Source organism: Rhea americana, unplaced genomic scaffold, assembly GCF_003343005.1.
Source record: "Rhea americana isolate MKP2758 unplaced genomic scaffold, rheAme1 scaffold_251, whole genome shotgun sequence".
Classification (NCBI taxonomy): Eukaryota; Metazoa; Chordata; class Aves; order Rheiformes; family Rheidae; genus Rhea; species Rhea americana.
Genome location: NW_028186370.1, coordinates 474,420 through 495,330, shown reverse-complemented (window position 1 = coordinate 495,330; position 20,911 = coordinate 474,420). Strand labels below are relative to the sequence as shown.

The 20,911-nt window shown below is 36.3% G+C and overlaps 1 protein-coding gene across 3 annotated transcripts in view; it reads left to right on the top strand.

Moving 5' to 3' along the window:
• The window catches only part of SEMA5A (semaphorin 5A), a 304,442-nt gene that overhangs the window by 152,167 nt on the left and 131,364 nt on the right, over positions 1 to 20,911 (top strand). For all 3 annotated transcript variants that reach the window (XM_085307061.1, XM_085307059.1, XM_085307060.1), the window contains exons 6-8: positions 9,148 to 9,210; positions 14,485 to 14,583; positions 15,886 to 16,099. In XM_085307061.1, the coding sequence (XP_085163187.1) occupies positions 9,148 to 9,210; positions 14,485 to 14,583; positions 15,886 to 16,099 (376 nt within the window). The remainder of the gene's footprint in view (positions 1 to 9,147; positions 9,211 to 14,484; positions 14,584 to 15,885; positions 16,100 to 20,911) is intronic.

Here is a 20,911-nt window from a genome sequence, read left to right as displayed (position 1 = left end):
ACCAGATGACCTGAGGGCACAAACCTACAGTAATTAACCACTTGATTAACGCGATGTGCAGGTGAAATGCTCCATGGGTCATTGATGTGACTCCAAACTGTTCGCTTCTACTTTATCAAAAGCAAAGAAAAATGAACTTACATTCAACTTTTTTCTTAGCCTTGCTGTTATCACAACTTTTCAAAATAAAATTATGATTTAATGTTATATTACTGACCTCCTTGTTCCCTCTGTTCATTCCATTGCAACTGGAATATGTGGTGCTCTCTTGAAGGCCTTTTCGTATTGTCAGCAGATACTAATCTTAGTTCTGATCTTCATCGGTTTGTCTTCCTCGTGCTTGAGTTCTATGTGATTTATCTATGTTGCTACACTCCAGTGATTTTCCTAAAAGCTGGAGGTTCAAGCTTCCTTGTTTTAATAAACGTCTTTTGTTTTGTGTATTAAAATATTTTTCTCGGTCTGCTGTTCTTTCTTTGCCTTTCTCCAGAGCTTACAATATTATCTCTGTGTGCCTCTTTTAATTTTTAATTTTCCTCACATTCCTGCAATTTTGTTTCTCTCAGATTATTTTATTGTTGGTCAAATGAAAATCTAATTATTTTAAATTAAAGATGATCAAAATGCAGATTATCTTGTTTATGCTTTCTCTGAGTAACCTGCCAGTCATGCTCCCATCAAGCCTGTTGCCAACTCYTGTGAAATTAGGTGGTGTTTTTCTCAGGTTATTCTATTTTGCCCCATCCACTTTCTAAAGGCTGTACCTATCTGTGCATTCTTCTTAAAAGGAAAGAAGTAAATCTATCTTTGTTTTCAAAAATCACCTTTCTGGTAATTTTATTTAATCAGGAAGATGTAGAAAATCTCATTTTTGTGTCTATCTGCTATTGAACCATTTGTTTCTTCAGTGTCTTTTCATTATACTAACTGTACGAACTTGTTCTTACAATTCTTTTACTAGTCCCTAGCATTTTGCTTTCCCTCTGCTTTCATCTGTCCAAAATCTTCTCACCTTCAGTTGTTTACATATTTCTAGTTTTAATCAAAATGCTTTCTTCCCTTCCTCTCTTTATTCATGTCCGTTTTTAAAGTTCCTTCAACAATCTTCTCTGCCTTGCAAGATGCCAGTTTTATACTATTTCTTAAATATTATTATAAGTAACTCTGTAGTGGTTTTTCTAGAACTATAGATGTATCCATAGACATGGTAATTAGATGTACCTACTATTATTGGAATCAAGCTTGCTGCCACTAAAGCCTGATGGCAAAACTATTACTTATTTCAATAAATAAGGAAAAAATACATAAACAGAAATGATGGTAGAATTGTTATTCTCTTGGAAATAAGACATTATGTACAAAATTGCATACGTACGTATAAAATACAAAGACTTCTTTTTTTCTTTCTCTATTCTGAATCATGCAGAATAGCGTTCAGCTCTTTCAGAAGTATTGCTTGGAAGGCGTTATGGTTTCACTCCCTGCCGTATCTTACAGCTTGCTTTGTTAACTTTTGTAAGCGTGCATCTGGAAGCTAGAATGCAGCTGTTTTGTTGTCCCTGGGGCAGGACATAGCCTGCTGGCAGTGCCTCTCAGAGGAGGTTTCAGGAAGGCATTTGGTTTGCGCGGAGCCCTGTGAAGCACAAATCCTGCCTTGCTGCTTTGGGGTTCGGAAGCGAGGAGGCTGGGCTGCTGCTTTAACACRCTGTGCTAGCCTGCCTGCTTTGAACTACAGGATAACCTGTGGTGTCATGGCACACCTTCGAGTCCCTCCTTCCTCTTTCCAATTTCCATGCTTCTGAGAGCTGATGAGCAGGAATACGGAAAAATAAACTTCTGTTTACTGATATCTGAGGTCCAAACTATCAGAATGTGGTTCTTCTTTCCATTTACTCTGTTAATTAACCGAGAGGTATAAAGGGAATGAAATTACACTGAAATGCATTTCCTTCCTTGAAATAAAAAGAATTCTGACTTTCTCATAACCATCGATAGGTTTCCCACACTATTTGTAAAAAATAAATTGAAACATTGCTTTCAATTCAAAAGGTCATGGAGCCTAGTAAAATCAATCTGATTTACCAGAAGCAGGGAAGTCTTTAAATTTGCTGTGCTAACACAGATGTTAATCTTAAAGGATTAACATATGATTTAGACAATATATTAAATTTATTGTATCTAGTATAATTTCATAATGTGCATTAAAACTGTGTTATGAAATCTCCGCATTCCTACGTGCTGAATGTCTGCCAAGTTYGGGAATGCAAGAACATTTTGTGTTGTTTTACCCCTTCAGCACAATCCTGCATTTACATTAAATGTGCTTAAATAACAGAAAAGCCTCAAAACATCAGRTTGAGCATTCACAACTTTGAAAGTCCTACTGTAACATTGTTTTGTCTTTTTGAATAGCTCTGCATAAGCAGGACMCAAAACCCTGATTCCAAACATGCTCAGGTTTTGAGCGCTTGACATCCAAGTTTGGAACTAAGCTTTGCTTTGTAAACCTGCCCCTATTAAATATAAACCAACAAGATACTTGGTGTCACGTAGAAATTTTTGCAGGACACAAAGAGGGAATGTGGAAGTGGGTGGCTGGGCAAATCTGTGAAAATGTTCARTCTTGGACAAAGTCTTTTCTCATTAAAGTCAGTGGATTAGCCCARCACTGTGAGTTTGTGAATGTCTTAGTAAAGCTAAATTATTTTCTAGTATGTTTAACTTTTATCTTAATTTTTGCGTATCAATTCTGACAGAATTTTCAATGCCTATTTATTTGCATAGTCAATAAAGTAGACCTACTAAAACTTTGGCCACCTCATGGATTGGTGGAAGTTAATGCATCTATGTACTTCTCTCCTGAATACGGTGGGGTTTTTTTTTGTTTGTTTGTTTGGTTTCTTTTGGTTTGGTTTGGTTTTCTTTTGCTATTTAGATATTTCAAACTAGAATATCTGAAACAAAATTCAGCTGAAATCAGCTTTATCCTCAAAGCCATGTAAAGCTATACATACTACCTGGTTTAAGTATGGAATTACRTATTCACTGAGGGTTCTCAGTTTGTAGTGTATATCTAACCCCATAAAATTCAAGCCTAATTTGACTGCTCACTTATATATATGTGTGTGTGTGTATATATATATATAGTATATATATATATATATAGTGTATATATACATAAGTATATATAGTATAGTGTGTGTGTGTATATATATATTCACTATAATTTTCTAGCTATGGATGAGCAATAAAAGCTGGATCTCAATAAATGAAAACATGCATCATATTGTTCCCAGAAGAACTGGCTGTTACATGTCACGATTGATGGCAAGGTACCAGCAATAAATGTAACCAACTAGTAAAGTTGTCCATATCTTATTGGACATTTTGTATAAAGTGTGGGCCTATTATTTCCTAAGAGGATCTATTAAGGATGCCTTTGGTCYCCAGAAAGCAGGTTTCCTTTTTGGGTGAGCCAAAAGGGGAACCTCTATTAAAGGGAAGTTCTTTTTCAGTATCTTTTTTTCTAGCATTTCCACAAAGGATGACTACTTTCTGAAGTTAACTCTTTATCAGARGTGTATTGGCAAGACAGCACACCACTCCAGCAGTAAGACCTGCTAGGAAGGAATGGCGTGACTCTGTAGAAAGCAAGGAAAATGTTTCCTCTGAAGTGTGCAGAGGTATAAATTATTCTTAAGTGGATTTTCATATTTGCTGGAAGCAGAGATTTCATTTTACCAAAACACACCTTAAAATTCCTGGTAACCATCAAACCCACCAGTACCTCTACTGCTGCTTATTTCTTGCTCAAGTCTGGCTGGTATGTGTCTCTGTGGCTTCCTTCTTGCTTCACAATTGCTGTTCTGATCCACTTCTTTATGGCCTCTTTAAACTCAGCTTGTGAACTCCAGCGTACATATTTGTTGGGAGCTAATTATGTGTGCTGCAAGAAATCCTAGCCAGACAAGTCACAGCGGTTTTGAAGCTGCTCCTTTGCTGGCCTGATGTGAACAATAAGGCCACATTACTCATGTTTGTTGACATATATTATTACATTTATTACCATTATAGCCCAGCTCTCCAAAGTATTGTTTAAATACATCATATGAGAGATGAAAGCAAACAGATAATGAAAAAGAAAAAAAGGAAATTTCATGTAGCTGTTACTTTTTGGCACCATRTAATTAAACCATCTTCTTTAATGCTATTTTTGCCAGTATCTAATTACCAGAGCCATCTGCCTAAGGAGTGCTGGACCATCTGTCTGAAATGTTCTGTTCATTTTTTTAGTCCTTGACTAATTAACTTCTTTTACTGTGAAATGTAATAGTACATTCTGTTTTTACACTTTAAAAGAGTGCATATATATAAATACATATATATTTGTACTTACCTACACAGAATYGCAGAACAGTTCAAGTTGGCAGGGACCTCTGGAGATCATCTAGTCCAACCCAGCCACTCAAGGAGGGTCACCTATAGCATGTTAGACAGCATTGCATCCAGGTGGTTTTTTAATATCTCCAGAGAAGGAGACTCCACAACCTCTCTGGGCAACCTGTTCCAGTGCCCTGTCACTCTCACAGGGAAGAAATTCCTCCTCATATTCGGGCAGAACTTCCTATGGTTCAGTTTGTGTCTGTTGCCTCTTGTCCTGTCACTTGGTACCACTGAGAAGAGTCTGGCCCCATCCCTTTGAYATCATCCCTTCAGACASTTATAGACACTGACAAGATCCCCCCTCAGTCTTCTCTTCCCCAGGCTAAACAGGCCCAGCTCTCACAGCYGCTCCTCGYAGGGGAGATGCTCCAKTCCTCTGATCATCTTCGTAGCCCTACACACATACCTTGTGAATATCTGCCTAGCCATAGGAGCATAGTTATTCCAGGAGRTCTGACTGTGTAGTCAGTTATGCATGCAGCTTCCACTGATGAAGATGAAAGCCACGTGTTTTTTGTTTCCCTRTAAGTGTAACTAGTACTTACCTTAACTCGTGCAATAGATAGAAGTTCTGTTTGACCAGTATTTTCTAGATTATGTTCATACCTTGCAAATGACTTACTTTAGTTATTAAAGCTATAACTGTATGAAGTGCCTATATTGAATTTAACAGCTCATAGCTTAGATTTTTATTTGTGCTTTTGTAGTTTGTAATATTTCTGGAAAATCTTAGAACAATTTAGTTTTGAAGGGATCTCCAGATGTCTTACATGAGAACAGACTATCTTGTTCCATGTTAGGCATGAAGAGGACTCCTTGACAGTTGTTTTTGAAACACCTGAACATTGTTCACTGCTTCCACACTTCTCACAATTACCTTTCAGAGCTTTTTTAAGGTATCTGAATAGGTCTGCTTAGACTGGAGATTTTCTTTCAGTTTCCATCAGAACTAATTGCTCTGCATTCTTTTAGGTTGCCCACTAAAAACACAAGTGTTTAACTTTTGAGCAAGACTGTCATTGATGTAGGCAGAGAAGATACGTTTATTATTCAAAATAATATGATTATTTTTAATATTGTAATTTTTACTTAATATTGATTGGTGTGCACATATATTTTTCTTCATTTTGAAGGTAATAGTTTCATTTTGTAACTTGTGTTGGAATTTGTTTCTTCTCTGGAATTTCTATGCTCCCACAATCCCTTGAAATTTCCATGGGGAATTTCGTACAGAGTTTTTGAAATACTTTACAAACATCAGTGATATAAGTCTGAAAACATTGATACAGTAATTTACACCTGAGCTTTTACAAAAATATGTCTCACATCAGTTTGAGACTTGAGTATAAACTTAGACTTAAATGTGCACCGAAGACACATTTCTGTTCAGTCTGATTTCTCTGTCAAGTCTGTATGGAGCTTTGTATTTGATATATTTTTTGGCAGAGGAAAGCAACCTGTGTTTTTTCAAAGATGACCTGTGACCTGAGTACAGGGGGTGAGTGTTCCTACCAAGTCCAGCGCTCACAACTGACCACACCAACTGCATTTCTCAGGGTGAAAGATCCCACTGCAGATGCTTGATACTGCTGACTGTTAGAGAATTAAGGTTTATTTATGTCTACTGAAGTGTAATTATGCTGAAGATTGAGAAACAGCAAACTAAGCCAAGACATTAGCTTTATAGAGGTACTTGAAGGATTTATAAATACCGTGCATATAAATAGTGTCAGCCTGCTATCGGAGACAGAATGATGCTCTGCTGTTAAACCTATTCCTTACCTACCCAGGTATGATAGTGGTGGAGACCACGTAGCAGTAGCTGATATATGACCCATTCTTGTTTTCTCTGTTCCCTCTTTCCCCACAGCAAACAAGCTTGAATGTCTATAATTTGATTCAATGAACTTTGTTTCTGTATTAGATAGAATTAAAATATTAGTTATAAAACCAATACACAGAATACTGAAGGTTGTATTTTGTCACATGAAAATTGGAGCTACTTATTAAGCAATGTAAGAAAAAAGAGATCGTAACAGAACAAACTTAAGATCTGTCCGCAAGTCTTGATAATGGATCAAATAGCCAACATGGTATGCATATCATATTCTTTGCACTACTCTTCTGAACTTCATGGAAGTATTAGTAAATAGTGAGAATAGGTCAGTTAACATTAGCAATAGATGACAATAGCAGTTTTTAAGTTAATCCAATTTTACATTTGTTTTCTAAAATAATACAATTAGCATGTGTCAGTCTAATATTTCAGAACTAAAACTTTAAAGTCTTAATCTTCTACTGAAAAAATCATATTGTTATTATTATATTGGGACATTCTATTTTGTCTTTATATATGAAAGATTCAAGACACTTCTCCTCTTTCTTCCCCATTAATGAGGGTCTATTTTACCTGTGATATGTTTTATATTATCTTCTCTCTTCATCAGCAGAACTTGTTGCATGTCTGAATTTTGCTTTTGTGGAAGATTCCTACAAATCCCCTAAAGATCTAAAGAAAAAATCATCTATATAAATTTTTGTATACACACAGTATAGTATTTTGGACTACACTGCTCTCTTCAGATGCCTTTATAATCTGTTCCATTGGTAACTTGCTTTTTTATTGTCCCCTGCTGCAGTGGAGCTCATCAGGACCTTGTAGGGCTGTAAGAACACTTGTGTTCGGAGAAAGTCCTTAACTTCATCACTAGCATGACTGCATCTATTTTCTATTGTCCAGACAACATTCTTTGACATAAGCAGTCATCAACAGGTTTTTCCCAGAAATATTGCCTTTTGGTTAACTTGCAAGCATCCATGTATTTAGTTACAATCATTTATCCTGTTTGGGTTCTTGGATCTGTTGCTATTSTATCCAGAAGTGTCATAGAATGTTTTAATATTTCATATCTGTAGTTAAATCTATCCATTTCATGGATGTCAGAGGAAAACAGGGAGAGTTTCTTTTCAGTTATGCTAATAATAATGTTAGTGGTTTCCTGACCTGCTTGCCGAGTGGCATTGCATAGTTTTCTCCAATTGCATGGAAACCTGAAGAATTATCACTTTTGACTTTGGAGTTTCTCCTCCCCAAAGTCTTTGGCCTTTCATTTCCAAAAAGCTTCAACACCTAAGGAATATCCTTAATTTGCCTGAGTTGTGACATTGTACACTTTTTGTCTTTTACATCTTTCTCTTTCAAATTACTCCTTTACCTTGAACTTCTGAACCAAATGAAACCTGGCTGTTTTGTCACTGGAAATTGATTTATTGATAATCTTATTTCATCTTCAGTCCAATCTTTCTGTTATCTGTGTTACTATTGTTTATGCTTGGCATATTCCTCTCATTTTGTTTGTGGCATGAACTTTCCTTTAAACCTGCATTGCATTTTAAGCACCCATATTCCAGTGAATCTTCTCCTCTGACCTCCTACTTCTAGCTCTTGTATTTCTCCAGGCATCTGAACCTGCAATTTAGAGATGGCCTATTCAATATCAGATACTTGCATTAAATGCTATGGGACATGTAGGTTCAGTGTGTCTGTCCTGCTATCTTGGATTGGGAACTGACATTGGTCAGCCAAGAGTAGCCTTTTGCTGTGGGTTTTGCATTATGGAGATAAATTGTTTTTTGCATGAGACTGGAAAGAGTTGAGCCCTTACTGCCTTTTATCTAGCACAATGTGAGATTTCTTTCCTGCTGCTGGATGCAGTTTATTATAAATGTAATGGTCATTCACACATGGATTTTTCCAGAAGTTTACAATGTATCTCTATATGCTGTAGTCATTAGTCTGCAAAAGCAAATGCTTTAGATAGGAAGGCTTTGGGCGGGAGAAGAGAAGTAATGAGAGAAGTAACAGTGTTAGTTTTATAAGGCTTTTTTTCTTGACATGAAAAAGCTCAGTCTTGGGCTTGTTGAAAAGCAAATTAGAGTACTGCATAGACGTTTCCCCTTTGTTTAAAGAGCCTTTCATTTTTCTTTCTTTCTTTCTTTCTTTCTTTTTTTTTTAGGTAGGTACAAAAAATTACCTATATTATATCTGATGTCTTTCATAATTTCCTGGTAAATATGTGGTTTCAATTGTTAGGTTACAGGGGCTAGTTTGGAAATCTCAGTTCTTCCTGATAAGTACTTTGTTTCATTTTCCTGCAAACAACACAAGGATGGGCACCACTGAGACGAGAGACTGCAGACTGGTTTAAAAGGTTCTCTGGTCACCTAGCGTATACAGGCAGTCAGGTATCTACATGTACTGGGATAATAGCACAAAGCGTATGACCTGGTCCACTGAATCATGGTGTTTGTAATCCATAGCTGTTGAATGTTAAACAGGGAAATAATTGGACTTAACTCATGCAGTGAAACAGTCCTGGCAGACTCAAGAAATCTGTTGAAGAGGAGTGACAGTTCAGAAATTAGAGTAAATAGTGTCAAATGTGAATGTGATTATTGCTGCTGTAGGGGAAGTGTGGATCTAGACAGAGACAGCCAGCTTTGCTTCAGGTAGGAGRCTCAAAATCCGTCAACAGCAGAACTACTTTTCTAAGAGGAAGAAGCTTAGAAGGTGATTCTGACTATAACCATCCACGGTTAATCATGAGTATGCCCTCAGCACCTTGCATGGATGTGGGCTTGGATATCTCAGAGTTCTCTATTTCTGTGTTCCCTGRATTTATAACTAATTTCTGTTGGTTACAGGCAGTGGAGTGGCAATGTGACGAAGCTACTAAAAGAGCCTGCTACAGTAAAGGTAAATCAAAGGTAAGCACATGGCAGCTGTTCTGCTTACAAAATTTGTATTTTAATAGCAGGTATAATTCAGTGCACACAGCTCTACTTCTAGCATCATTATTATCTCCTGTTCCTTTCTGAGGAAGTCTGTAGGAAAGCATCGTGACCCTGATGTGTAAGCAAGGTAATAAAAAGCAATAAAACGAGGTGAGGATGGGTAAGATCCCATGATTCTCTTCTGAGAAGATCAAGGGCTCTAGTTCTTAACAATTTAATGTTTTGACAGTGGAGCCTGTCGTATGAAATGGGTTATATTCTCATTTCATTTTCAGTGCTATAAATCCAGAAAAACTGTGTAATTCTTCTGTTAAATCCTCCATTTATTTCTCTATGTATTAGGTGCATTTTAAGAACATTGGTACATCATATTTACTGAGGCTATGGCAAAAATAATATGAAATTCATTAACTCTGTAGGCATGGGACTTGCCATACTTTTATTATTCAGAGCCAAATCCTTATTTGGCCAACCATAGTTTCTTTTATTCTATACAGTAAATTTAAGTGCAGTATTAAGATAGATACTGTACTGATGCTATGTTCTTCAGTGGCTGTTCTGAACTGAAATTAGTTATCAAAATAATTATGAAATCAGATAGAAATCCCTGCAGTTAATTATTATGCTGCTTAATGGTTAAAATTAATTGAAGGAGAAACACAGAAGTTTATCCAAAACAATAACTACAAAATAGGACCCTTGATTTCTGGACTCCCATTCATTAGAACATATCGGAATATATTATTGGAATCAAAAACCCACTACACATTATTATACAGATTTTTCTAGGTATATTAACTGTAGCTAGAGAAAAGGAACGAGTGAGATTTTACTTAAAGATTTGTAACTCTAGAAGACAATTTCAAGTAAAAGTTTATGCCTCTGTTTTATTACTTGATTTTTGAAATTCAAAGCTCTGAGAATAACATACAGGTCATGTCTGAAAGTCACAGTGCAGTGACTGTGATCTGACACAATGGATTAAAGTAACAGTAAATTGCATCTAGTCTACTTTGAGATTGACAGTACTATATGTGATTTAATATCCAGATTCAATTCAACAATACAGAAGCATATACTTCTATTAAATAATTTTACTAGGAGAAATACTTAACACTCATGAAATGTATGCAAGACTGGACCTTAGTAGTATAATACATAAGTATTTAAGTACAGTTTTTCATTCATGCTTATCATATCCTTTCAAAGAAATAATGAATAGTTTCACAGTAGTGCATTGCTCTGTTGTTACAGCTGCTGTACAATAATATATACACTTTTTTAGTGAAGAGCTCTAATATTGTTTCTTAGTATTGGACAAAGATTCAGTGTTTGATCTGGATCSATAGCCTTGTTCCTCATTCACATCTAGAGGAGAAGTACAACTGTTTAGATTTCCTTATATCCAAAGGTAATCCTGGGAGGAAATAGATCCTTCCTTATTTTTAGAGTAGGATTTTTCTTGGTGGGCAGATTTTGTGGAACTGCACAGCGTGAAAGCCTCATGTGGGAATTGCCTCATGTGGAGAGCACAGAAATTTTAACGGAGGCCACTGAACCAGATGGAAGGTCAACACTCTTTTTATTTGATTTTTTTTGCCCCTTTCATAGAGGTCAACGAGGTCGAAATGAAAGGATAAATTTAGGACAGAGAAAGGATAGCCTGAAGATGTTACTGTCTTGTTGCCTTATGTCCAAGACTAAAACATGTTCATCACATAGGGCATGCTTCTTAAGAACCGTGCTCTCTGATAAGGACTTGAGCATGAAGATGAGCAGAACATCTTATCTGTGATGTGCTTCCTCTTTCTAGTCAAACCAGCCTTCCCTTGGGAAAAACTAGGAATTACCAGCTCATGGGAGATATAGTCTAGTGCTTGAATTTATTGTCTCTCCTCAGGGCAAATTCCCTAGGAGACGATTGGAGTTACTGCTATCAGAAGGACGGCTTCCTCATATAAAAAGTTCCAGTCCACAATGGACGGGTTGTTAGAGTTACAGCAATGGCTGTGGCTAAGCAATTTATCCAAATTTTGGCTTTTCTGCCTATGGACCAGAGTAGGGACAGTGAATTCAGATAGCAAAATTAAAAGTCATTTTGCCAATCAAATACCCTGAAATTAGCCCTAGTAGTTTTCAGATAATGGTAAGTTAAGCACAATCCTTTTTGAGAAAGAAGCTGAGCTAAATTTTTGTCTCTAGCTCTTACCAGTTGCCATTCTGAGATTTATGCTTTAGAAGCCAAGGAGTGAAAAGGGTTGGAGAGGAAAGTATATAGGGACATCTGTCATGTTTGACAGTGAGATGTGCACTTGACACTGTTATTTGTTACTTAAATGTCATGCATTTATCCACTACAAGCAGTTGCATAAAATAACTGGTAAATCAAGGAATGAGACAGACAAAATGACGTCCTTGTGGCCAGCATGTGTTAGCATTTAGAAGTCTCAAACATCATACACAGCTAAGAGAATAAATTTGACCATTTAGACTGGCAGTTGTGGTAGAAACTATTATAAAGGAAAAATATAAGTACATAAGGTAAAAAGTAGAGTAATCCAAAGAGAGATTGGAAAAATAAGTTGTAGCAAAGTCTTTTTTCCCTTTGCTTATTTAAGATTCTAATGGTTGTGTGTATATTAGCACCTGAACTTTTTATAAAAYATATAGAAGAAAATGCAGATATGTTTAAAATGTTAACCTGTAGAACAAACTGTTGCAAACAGATAACCAGATTGTCCTTCAATTGTCAAGTTAGTATTAAACTTAAGTAGTAACTTAGCCTAACAATAGTCCTGAATTCTTTCAAATGGTTGTATTTTGTTTCAAGTATGCTAGTATAAAAGTAGATAGTGCTTGTTAATTGAGTTTTTTCCTTTCAAAGGTGTTTTTCTAGGGAATATAGGAAAATATATGGCAAAGGGGTCAAGATCAGATGCAGAATAAGACTACAGAGAAGATGGCCACCAAACATAGCACCACCTTCCCCTCTGAAACACCTTTGCTTTTGAAGTCTTTTGAATTCACAAATGCCACTTTTATAGCACAGACTTCTTTTATATATATCCAAAAAGTGAACCAGCACACCTGAGCTTGGTTCTACAGCTAGAAAATTGACTCTGAACAATTCAAATGACCAAATAATTAGGTGCTTTTTCAGTATATTTTTGGATGGCAATTGTTTCATTCATGGCTTTTTGTTCAATTTGTTTTGTTTTATTACACATTTGCTGTAAGAAGAAAATATCTGATTATAAAAGTAATTGTTGTACTATAACAAATACGACATAAGATGTGTTATTTACCCTACACTCTGAATTGTTGCAAAGTTGGCTCAGAACTTGTAAATACAGAAGAATCTTTTGAATCCCAGGAATGTCAGTGTTCAGAAAAATGAATATTATCTTGGAACAGAAAGAGTGGGTGACCACTGTGCAACTGATTTTGCAAAGGCAGTGTTTCATGGATCTCTGGAATATGAGGAGGAGGGGTTGTCTGCATTGCAATGCCAGAACCCACTTATTTTTCCTACACTTACATTCCATGGCTTACTGAAAAGGGCAGCCAGATAGGAAAAACTCAAAAAATAAAATAATGTATTATTTTAAACAAATGTCCTTGACTATTCCTCTCATAAAAAAGGCAAAACCTGCATTCCTTTCTCGTATAGTTAAAACAATCTGCATCAAGAAAAGTGTCCAGAAATGAAATAATCACTTCTTAAAAGTTTTTTTTTTTTTTTTTTTTTTTTTTTTTTTTTTTTTTTTTTTTTTTGCACTTTCAGACTCAGTTATATGGTAGTGTGTTAGCTTCTGTTTGGTTTAAAGAATATTAAGATGACAATTTTGGTAGATTCCAGATAAAGACACCATTTTTTGTTCAGTGGGGATAAAATCTTATCTAAGATGTTTGAAACTCACATCTAAGTCTCAAAGAGAAGTGTTGAAAAGCTACATTTTCATGGGAGGCTCATGCAAATGGTTTGTTGTCATAGAGAGAAGATAGGGGTTTTTTGATTTTTAAAATTTTGTATAAGGAAAAGAATAGATAATAAATTGTGAGAGTTCTCTCAGAAATCTTAAAAGTATTTTGACCATCTTGCTTTGCAGTCTAATTTTTGCATGTTCAATTTATTCAGGATTATTTTCTTCTTTTCCAGGATTAGAATCTATTTGCAAGATACACTTACAGTACATTTATTATAACAGTAGGCCTGAAAGGCTGATAGAGCTTCTGTGCTACTACAGTTACGTGGATTTAGTTGCACGATTCCACTTAATATCAGTTAGAATCTTATAGTTGAATTTTCACAAGTTTTTTAATGCTTTATCTGTGACTATATTGTGAATGAATGTTGGAAAGTATTTTAGCAAAGCACTTAAAGGGAAGGGCAATGAGTTTTTCTTTTAAAGCATATTGTTATTTTTCTTAATTTTATGTGATAGGGGCATTTGTTTTTGCAGGAGATGCAATTTGTTTTGCATCTTTCCTGTATACAATTTTGAGGGATTTTTACTATCTCAGAAAAAAGCTTGCTGTCTCAATAATGACTAGATACTGCAGTTAGTGTCTAGCTTCTGAAACGAGACAAATTAACCTCATAAAGTCCTTGTACATTGTAATGGGGTAAAAATGCGTAAAATCATTCTTCAGGAGTGAGCTTATATGTACTGAGGTGATTAAATTTTGGAAGCTTTCTTGGGAATCTTCGGATTTACAGAACTGTGTATTTCCTGGGTATAATTCAGTATACTTCTRATGTATTGGGCAAATTATGAAACTTGTAGTGATGGATATGCAACTGAGTATCTTTTCTAGAAGTTTATTTGTAATAGTTTCAACTTACTCTTGTTAGTGACAAACTGTTCTTTCTCCCGTATTCCTCTCAGTTTCCTCCCTTGGCTTGTCTTAGAAAACGGCCATCTGATTTCTTGAGGCATCAGTGTATTATTTAGGCTGTGTATGTTATTTCAGAGTACAGATAAAACTTTGRATACACATTAAGACAATCTCTTCAGTCCTGAAGAGGTTTATTGTCATCTCATTAAGAACATATTTGCAAGGATTGATAGATGTCTGCATTGTCATTAGGAAATCTCTATATGTCATGATTGGTAACACCTTAGTTAAGCCTAAGCCTTGCTCATGTGAATTTTCATGTGTGGACACAAAACCTTGAAAAGCAGGTCACAAYTGATCTCCTCTCTCCTTGAAAGTATCCCTAAATATATGATTTCTGTGCGGCAGGAGGAATGCCAAAACTATATTCGTGTGCTTCTCGTCGGAGGCAACCACCTCTTCACCTGTGGGACCAACGCATTCACTCCCATCTGCACCAACCGGACAGTACGTGTTTAACCTTTCCCCCCATAAATCAAGTTTGTGTTCAGGACCAGCTGAACATGCTGTGGTTGGGTCCAGGCTCTCCGCAGGTTGACTGGCAAGTGTAAAAGGCTGATTTGGCTAGTGGCAGGCCAGGGACACGAAGTAACTGATGAGCAATTTTTGCAGTCTATTCCTCAGATTGGGGAGAGAGCACAGATCCAAGCAACTCATTTCCTCCCACATGCTGCTTTTCATGCTATTTAAATATTTCTGCGACTTCTATCCCTCTGCCAAGTTGAGTTAGATATCAACAAATCTAGTTCTGAAAACTAGTTGGGCAGATGCGAGCTCTGTATATGCGTAGCCTTGTGGAAGAGAAGAGTACCAGTACCACTGATTTCTGACTGGTGGGAATGAGAAACCTTCACTGAGAAAATCTATCATTCTGCTTCTGAAAGYGACCCTTTTTGTACATTATATGTATCTAAGAAAGAGAGTCCATTAAGGAACAGTGATAGTCATAATAAAAATCAAAACATCACTCTTTGGACTATGTTGACTTTTCAGGAGTGGGGAGGAGTTTAAATATAGGAAATATAACTATCACCAAAAAACTCCTTGGCACATTTATTATATTTAAACTTACTGCACCTTCATTTCCAAATAATGTAYTAGCATCATACCATAGTTTGAATTTTTTGAGTACTGCAAGTAAGTCAGACAGACAGTTCCACTGAATTGGAAACCAAATTTTTTTAAATCTCATTCTTCATTCGTGATTCTTTCCTAGAAGACACCAGCAGAACAAATAAGAGAATTTTCACCAATTGCTGAATTGGTGAATTCCTTAGTTTTTCTGGCAGTCAAATCTTTTGGGGTTTGGGGGGATAATTTTTGTGGGGTTTTTTTGTTTGCTTTTTAAGATAAACTGTAACCATGCATGTAGATTTTGGTTTCTGTTTGTCAAAGAATAGCAAGTGTCAGAACCAGGCTACTGTCAAAACATATACACTTTGATATTATTAATAGCATCAGTTTAGATAATTTTTGAGTTGCTTCTAATGCAAAACATCTTAGGCATGGTAACTATGATTAACTTATATATTTTCTCCATCCCGACTGCAAAAGGGAGATCAGACAACATTACAGTAGGAACTTCAGTACCAGATAGTTTCAAATAGAACTAAAATTCAGCTCATTACTGTCACATAAAACCAAAGTAGATAGTTGGTGTTTATGATAGGATCTTGACCAGACTGATACATCGTGGTGGAAATTATAATTTTCATATGATTTTAATTCCTTTTTATCCCTCTTTTACAGTTAAGTAACTTGACAGAGATACATGACCAAATCAGTGGCATGGCTCGTTGTCCATACAGTCCCCAACACAACTCCACTGCCCTTCTCACTTCCAGTGGGGAGTTATATGCTGCTACAGCTATGGATTTTCCGGGAAGAGATCCTGCCATTTATCGCAGTTTGGGGGCCCTTCCTCCTCTCCGCACTGCACAGTACAACTCCAAGTGGCTGAATGGTGAGTACCATGAGGCTCATGTATTTTTTGACTTATATTTGCTTGATTCATTTTCTTGAAAAGTCATCCTGAGAATGTGAAAGTTATTGGAATATTGTTTTGTCCCTTTAAAATTACTTTGCATAGTACATTTTTTAATTTACTATTGTAATTATTGGTGTTATTAGTGCTGGAATTACTGTGGTATAAAGGCTCGCAATCGTGCTCTCAGGTGTGGTACATGGAAGAGCTGAGTCGGCCAGGAGCAGTAGCTTGTCTTGAATGTTTCTTAATTGATTCCTTTCGAAAACCTAAGGCAAAAAGTAAACAGTTTAAAATAGACTGAATTAATCTGACTTTCTATAGAAAAGGAACTAGTCTGTAACACTTCTCATGGTCATACTGTAACCATGCCTCCTATGCTATGGATATTAATCACCTGATTGGAAATTTCCAGCTGGGAGAAGCAGTAAACTAACAGGATTTACTGATATATAACAGGACCACTTACCAATTAATTTGTGTTGCAAAGAAAAAAAGATTCAGATTTTTCTAAAATGAAAATTACTGTTTAGCATAAAATGTAAGATTATATGTGTTATAATTTGCACCATGCTTATCCTGCTAGAAAAAAAAAGTATTTTATAACTCATGCTAAGTGACACCACAGTGACTATCAGGCCCTGCTCCTACAGTGCGGTTCATGGTATGATGGGATTATTCTCAAGTTTGGAATTTTGGTACCTGTATAAAACCCTTTCAACTTCAGAACATTAGGATTAGTGACAGACTTAATGTTAAATATTTCAGCCCACATATATGGACTCATTGTATAGGTATCCGTGGTCAGGTGGCATTTATCCACACAGCTATGGTATTGGAATTAATTACTGTGCTGCACTTGGGTACTTCTTTCACAGGGAAAATATCCTTTACACAGAGTTTTCATTTTAACTAGATATGCTTCTCTCAAAGGGCCCATTAACATTCCTACCCCCTTCCTACCTCAAAACTGCTCTAATTTATCACATTRCCAATATTTACATTTTGTGTATTAAATACTTCAGTTGCACCTATAAATCCTCTGTTAAAGCTTATTCTCCTACCACAAAAGTGTTTAGAATTAAGTTGTCAGGAAAGTGTGGTTTTTATCTTTGAGRGGGGAAATGAGATGAGTTTTGTAGTTGGAGGTAGTTCAAGCAAATCCAATAAAAGACTGCAAGCAGCCCAGTTACTTTCATGAAGGGGAGAGGGGATGTCTTCTTGGGTAGCTTCATCTATTTTTATGTCTATTTGTCTGCTCATATAGGATTCAACTTCTACCAAGAAACTGCATTAGTTTTTTAGTGCTTGAATTGAAGTGTAGACTCTTGCTAACTTTCAGGGAGAAAGTACCATAAATAATTCTGCAAGAAAAGTAAGGCAGCTGGATCAGCTGGAATGGGAACGTCCTATTCATTACCCWTTAGGCAGCTTTAAGGGTTGCTTTAATTGAGCTTTGTTGCCAGGGTGCGTGTGTGTCTGCCTGTGAATATTTACTGTTTGGAGTATGGTGTACTTTTACATCCATGTTTCCCTCAGAGATATATTTTTCCCTAATTAGATTTGCTACTCTGTAAATCTGATTGACTCAAGTGGTCTCTGTGGGTGATGGCAATATTTGAAAACTCAGTGGACTATCTTGTTCAATGCTTTATTGCTAGTAAATAGCAGTATTAAGACCTCTGTCTTAACAGCTAGGGGAATTCTCTCTTAGTGCATTGAAGGGTTTTGAAAGCCTTCAGTCTGGCCAAAGGGATGTACTTTGGAGGTCTGCTGTCACCRCTTGCCATGTCTTGCAGTGAAGGACCTTCACATGGGAGGCTCTGAGGCTTCACCATAGAAGAAATACCGTTCCTAATCTTAATTGTCAAAAGATTGATAGTCACTGGAACTGTGATACGTGCAGTGGGAAGGGAAAACAGAGCTGTTGTATCGTAGGACTGGGGCTTGCGCCTCTGTACTACGTTGAGGTTTCAGCTCTTGGAATCACAAAGATCAAAAATTAAATAAATTTGGATTGCTGGCATGGCCAAGCCTTCAAGTTCATTCTGGATTAGCCAGAGTCATGTATTTATTGTCAGGTCTTGCCTTCTGTTGGACACCTGATGGGTTTGGAAGTAATCCATGCCAGCTGAATAGGTAAGTAAGCAGTGTTTTCATCATACATTACTGAGCACCATTCTCATCAGGTGCTTAAACTTAGTAGGGCATTAAACTTTTTGAGTCATTGAACTTTCACTTCTGTAAAATCATTTTCATGATGCACTCAACRTTCAATTATCTAGTGTGATGAGGAATTGAGATAGGTTGGATAAAAATATGAATTATTCAAAACACATGTAAAATTAAGCTACAAGAGTATACTGGGAGAGTATAACTGAAAGGAAAAAGGAAAGTTCAATGACATAGTCTTATGGGAAGTACCCAGATGCTGTTCTAGCACTGACCCAGTTTAGTAAGTGGACAGTGCAGCAACACTGTGCAAACACAGCTACCCTTTTGTTGATTGGAGCAAGTAATTGTGGAGCCACCTTAGAGGACTTCTGAATATGCTGCTTATTCACCTAATAGACAACCTGCTCACAGTATTCAAGTTTTGACTTGACTAGATTTTGTTCATTTTATCAATTTTAATGACAGAGAGAACATTTGACCAGTTGTTACAGCTGTCTGCCCACCTCTTGAGAGTTGCGTCTGATTTGTATATTTTTGGAATGTAAACAGTCATGCCTTCCTTAGTGATTGGGAGGAGAATGTGTGTGGAGGCAGGTATCTGATTTTCTCTCTTTTAATTAAGAATAATAAACTGTTTACTGTTTGTTATTTCTGAATGTGTTTGACAGTTTTTATCTAAGCACTTCCTTCCTCTTCTACAAAAAGAAGTTAATGCTTTATTCACATATCCCATTTTTTTTCTTCTTGGTGCTCCTAAGACAGCACTGAATGCAGCTGACCAAATGCAGTGACCAGATTTTTGACCATTGTTATCCTCATAGAGATTTTATTTGTCTCTATCAGGAGATATGGTTGTAGGACTAGACTGTCTCAGTGATAGAACTTGAGAGTTCACTGTAGTTCAGCAATTTACAGACCTACTTGCTCACTAGGAATCTGACACTGAAATCACCCTACTATCCTATATCTCTTTTCAACCCTGTCAGTACTCTCTAGTGCTGTCAGTATTCTCATCCAAAAGGAACCTGTTGAACTGACCAGTTAGCAWCTGGTGCAGACCAGCAGCTGGCTGCATGATGCTAAATCTGAAAGCATGAAAAAACCCCCACCTCTCCCTCTTGTGATATCCCTCTTATGATTTAGCCCTCTCTTTTCCCATGTACAGAAAGAAGTAATGCTTGAAGTTACCTAAATGCGTAAATGTAGATAGATAGATACAGATATAGATAAAGACTTGAAGAAAGTAAGAGAGGCTACTTACCAGTAATTTATTCTTTGAGATATGTTGTCCATATATAATTCTGCTATCTACCCTTTCTCTCTGAGTCTGTCCTTAAGTACTCCTGTGTTTGAGGGAAATGATTTGAGGTCATAGAGCACACATTACATCTAAAGTAGACAGCTCTTCCATTCATTTCTTCTCCTTGACCAGAACAATGAGGAAGACCTTGAGCTTCAGCCAACTGCTCAGATTAGTGAAGGGCAGCATTTTGCTAGAACATGTTAAAATCACATTAGAAATATTTCATAAAACGAGTAGTCTGTCTTGGCAGTCTGCTTTAGAAGATATCAAATGATAACAAATAAAATATACCTTTCATTAATAAAAAAATACACTTKATTTACAGCTAACATGCTGTTTATTTGAGTATTAATCTCAACATGTCACATCCAGAGCTAACTATTTTAGTGTGCTTCTAGTAGGGCTTTGTTTTGGAGTTGAACTACAAGATGCAACAGGGGCAGAATTCATCAATGTTTGATCTGTAGGATAGAGTTAAATATTTATATTTATATTCCACCAACTCCAGTGGGTTCAGATTGAGAGGAAGAGCTTTGTTGTTYATACTTGGAAACTTTTTCTCTATTCCAACATTTACAGGTAGCAGTGGTATTTCTGCTTTCAATTCACCTCCTTAAACAAATGAGTGTTTGATTGCATGCCTCATTGTCAAAGTTTATTTCTGTCTACAACGGTCTTTTTGCTTTTTTCAGACAATAGAAGGGCAAAAAAGGTTAAAGAAAAAATTAAATTCTAATTATTCCCTTTCTTTTTCATCATACTGAGAAACACTGAGATACTTAGTTTCATTCTTTGCCAGATTCCTTTGCTTGCAATTATGTATTAAGGCTACTTAGGTCTCTAATATTCTGAAATAAATTTTGTTGGTTTTCTAGTCTTAGACTTAAAATGGCAGATGCTCTTGGAACATGTTAAATAAATAAAAAGTTCATTCTAAATGTCTAGCCAGTAAGAGTAGACCATAGATGATTAAAATGTGGTCTTGCAACATATGTAGCCCCAAAAGAGAAAAAAACAAACAAAAAAAAACTCATACAGGTTCTGTAGTTGAGAAGCRTGTAGGAATGTTTGGGATGTTCTGCTGGTAGACATAATTTTATCACTTTTCCTTCATGCTACTCTAAGTATTTGGTTTTTGGCACCCTCAATAGTTCTTTTAAGGGCATTTTTAAAAATATTTGGCATATACTTTCAGGCTCTGCAAGGAACCAGTACAATTCTCACAATAATGGCTTGGTTAGAGAGATTTAATAGAGCTCTGAATCCATTTCTGATTATGGTTTGTTAGTGCAATTTTATTATAACCCCTGCTA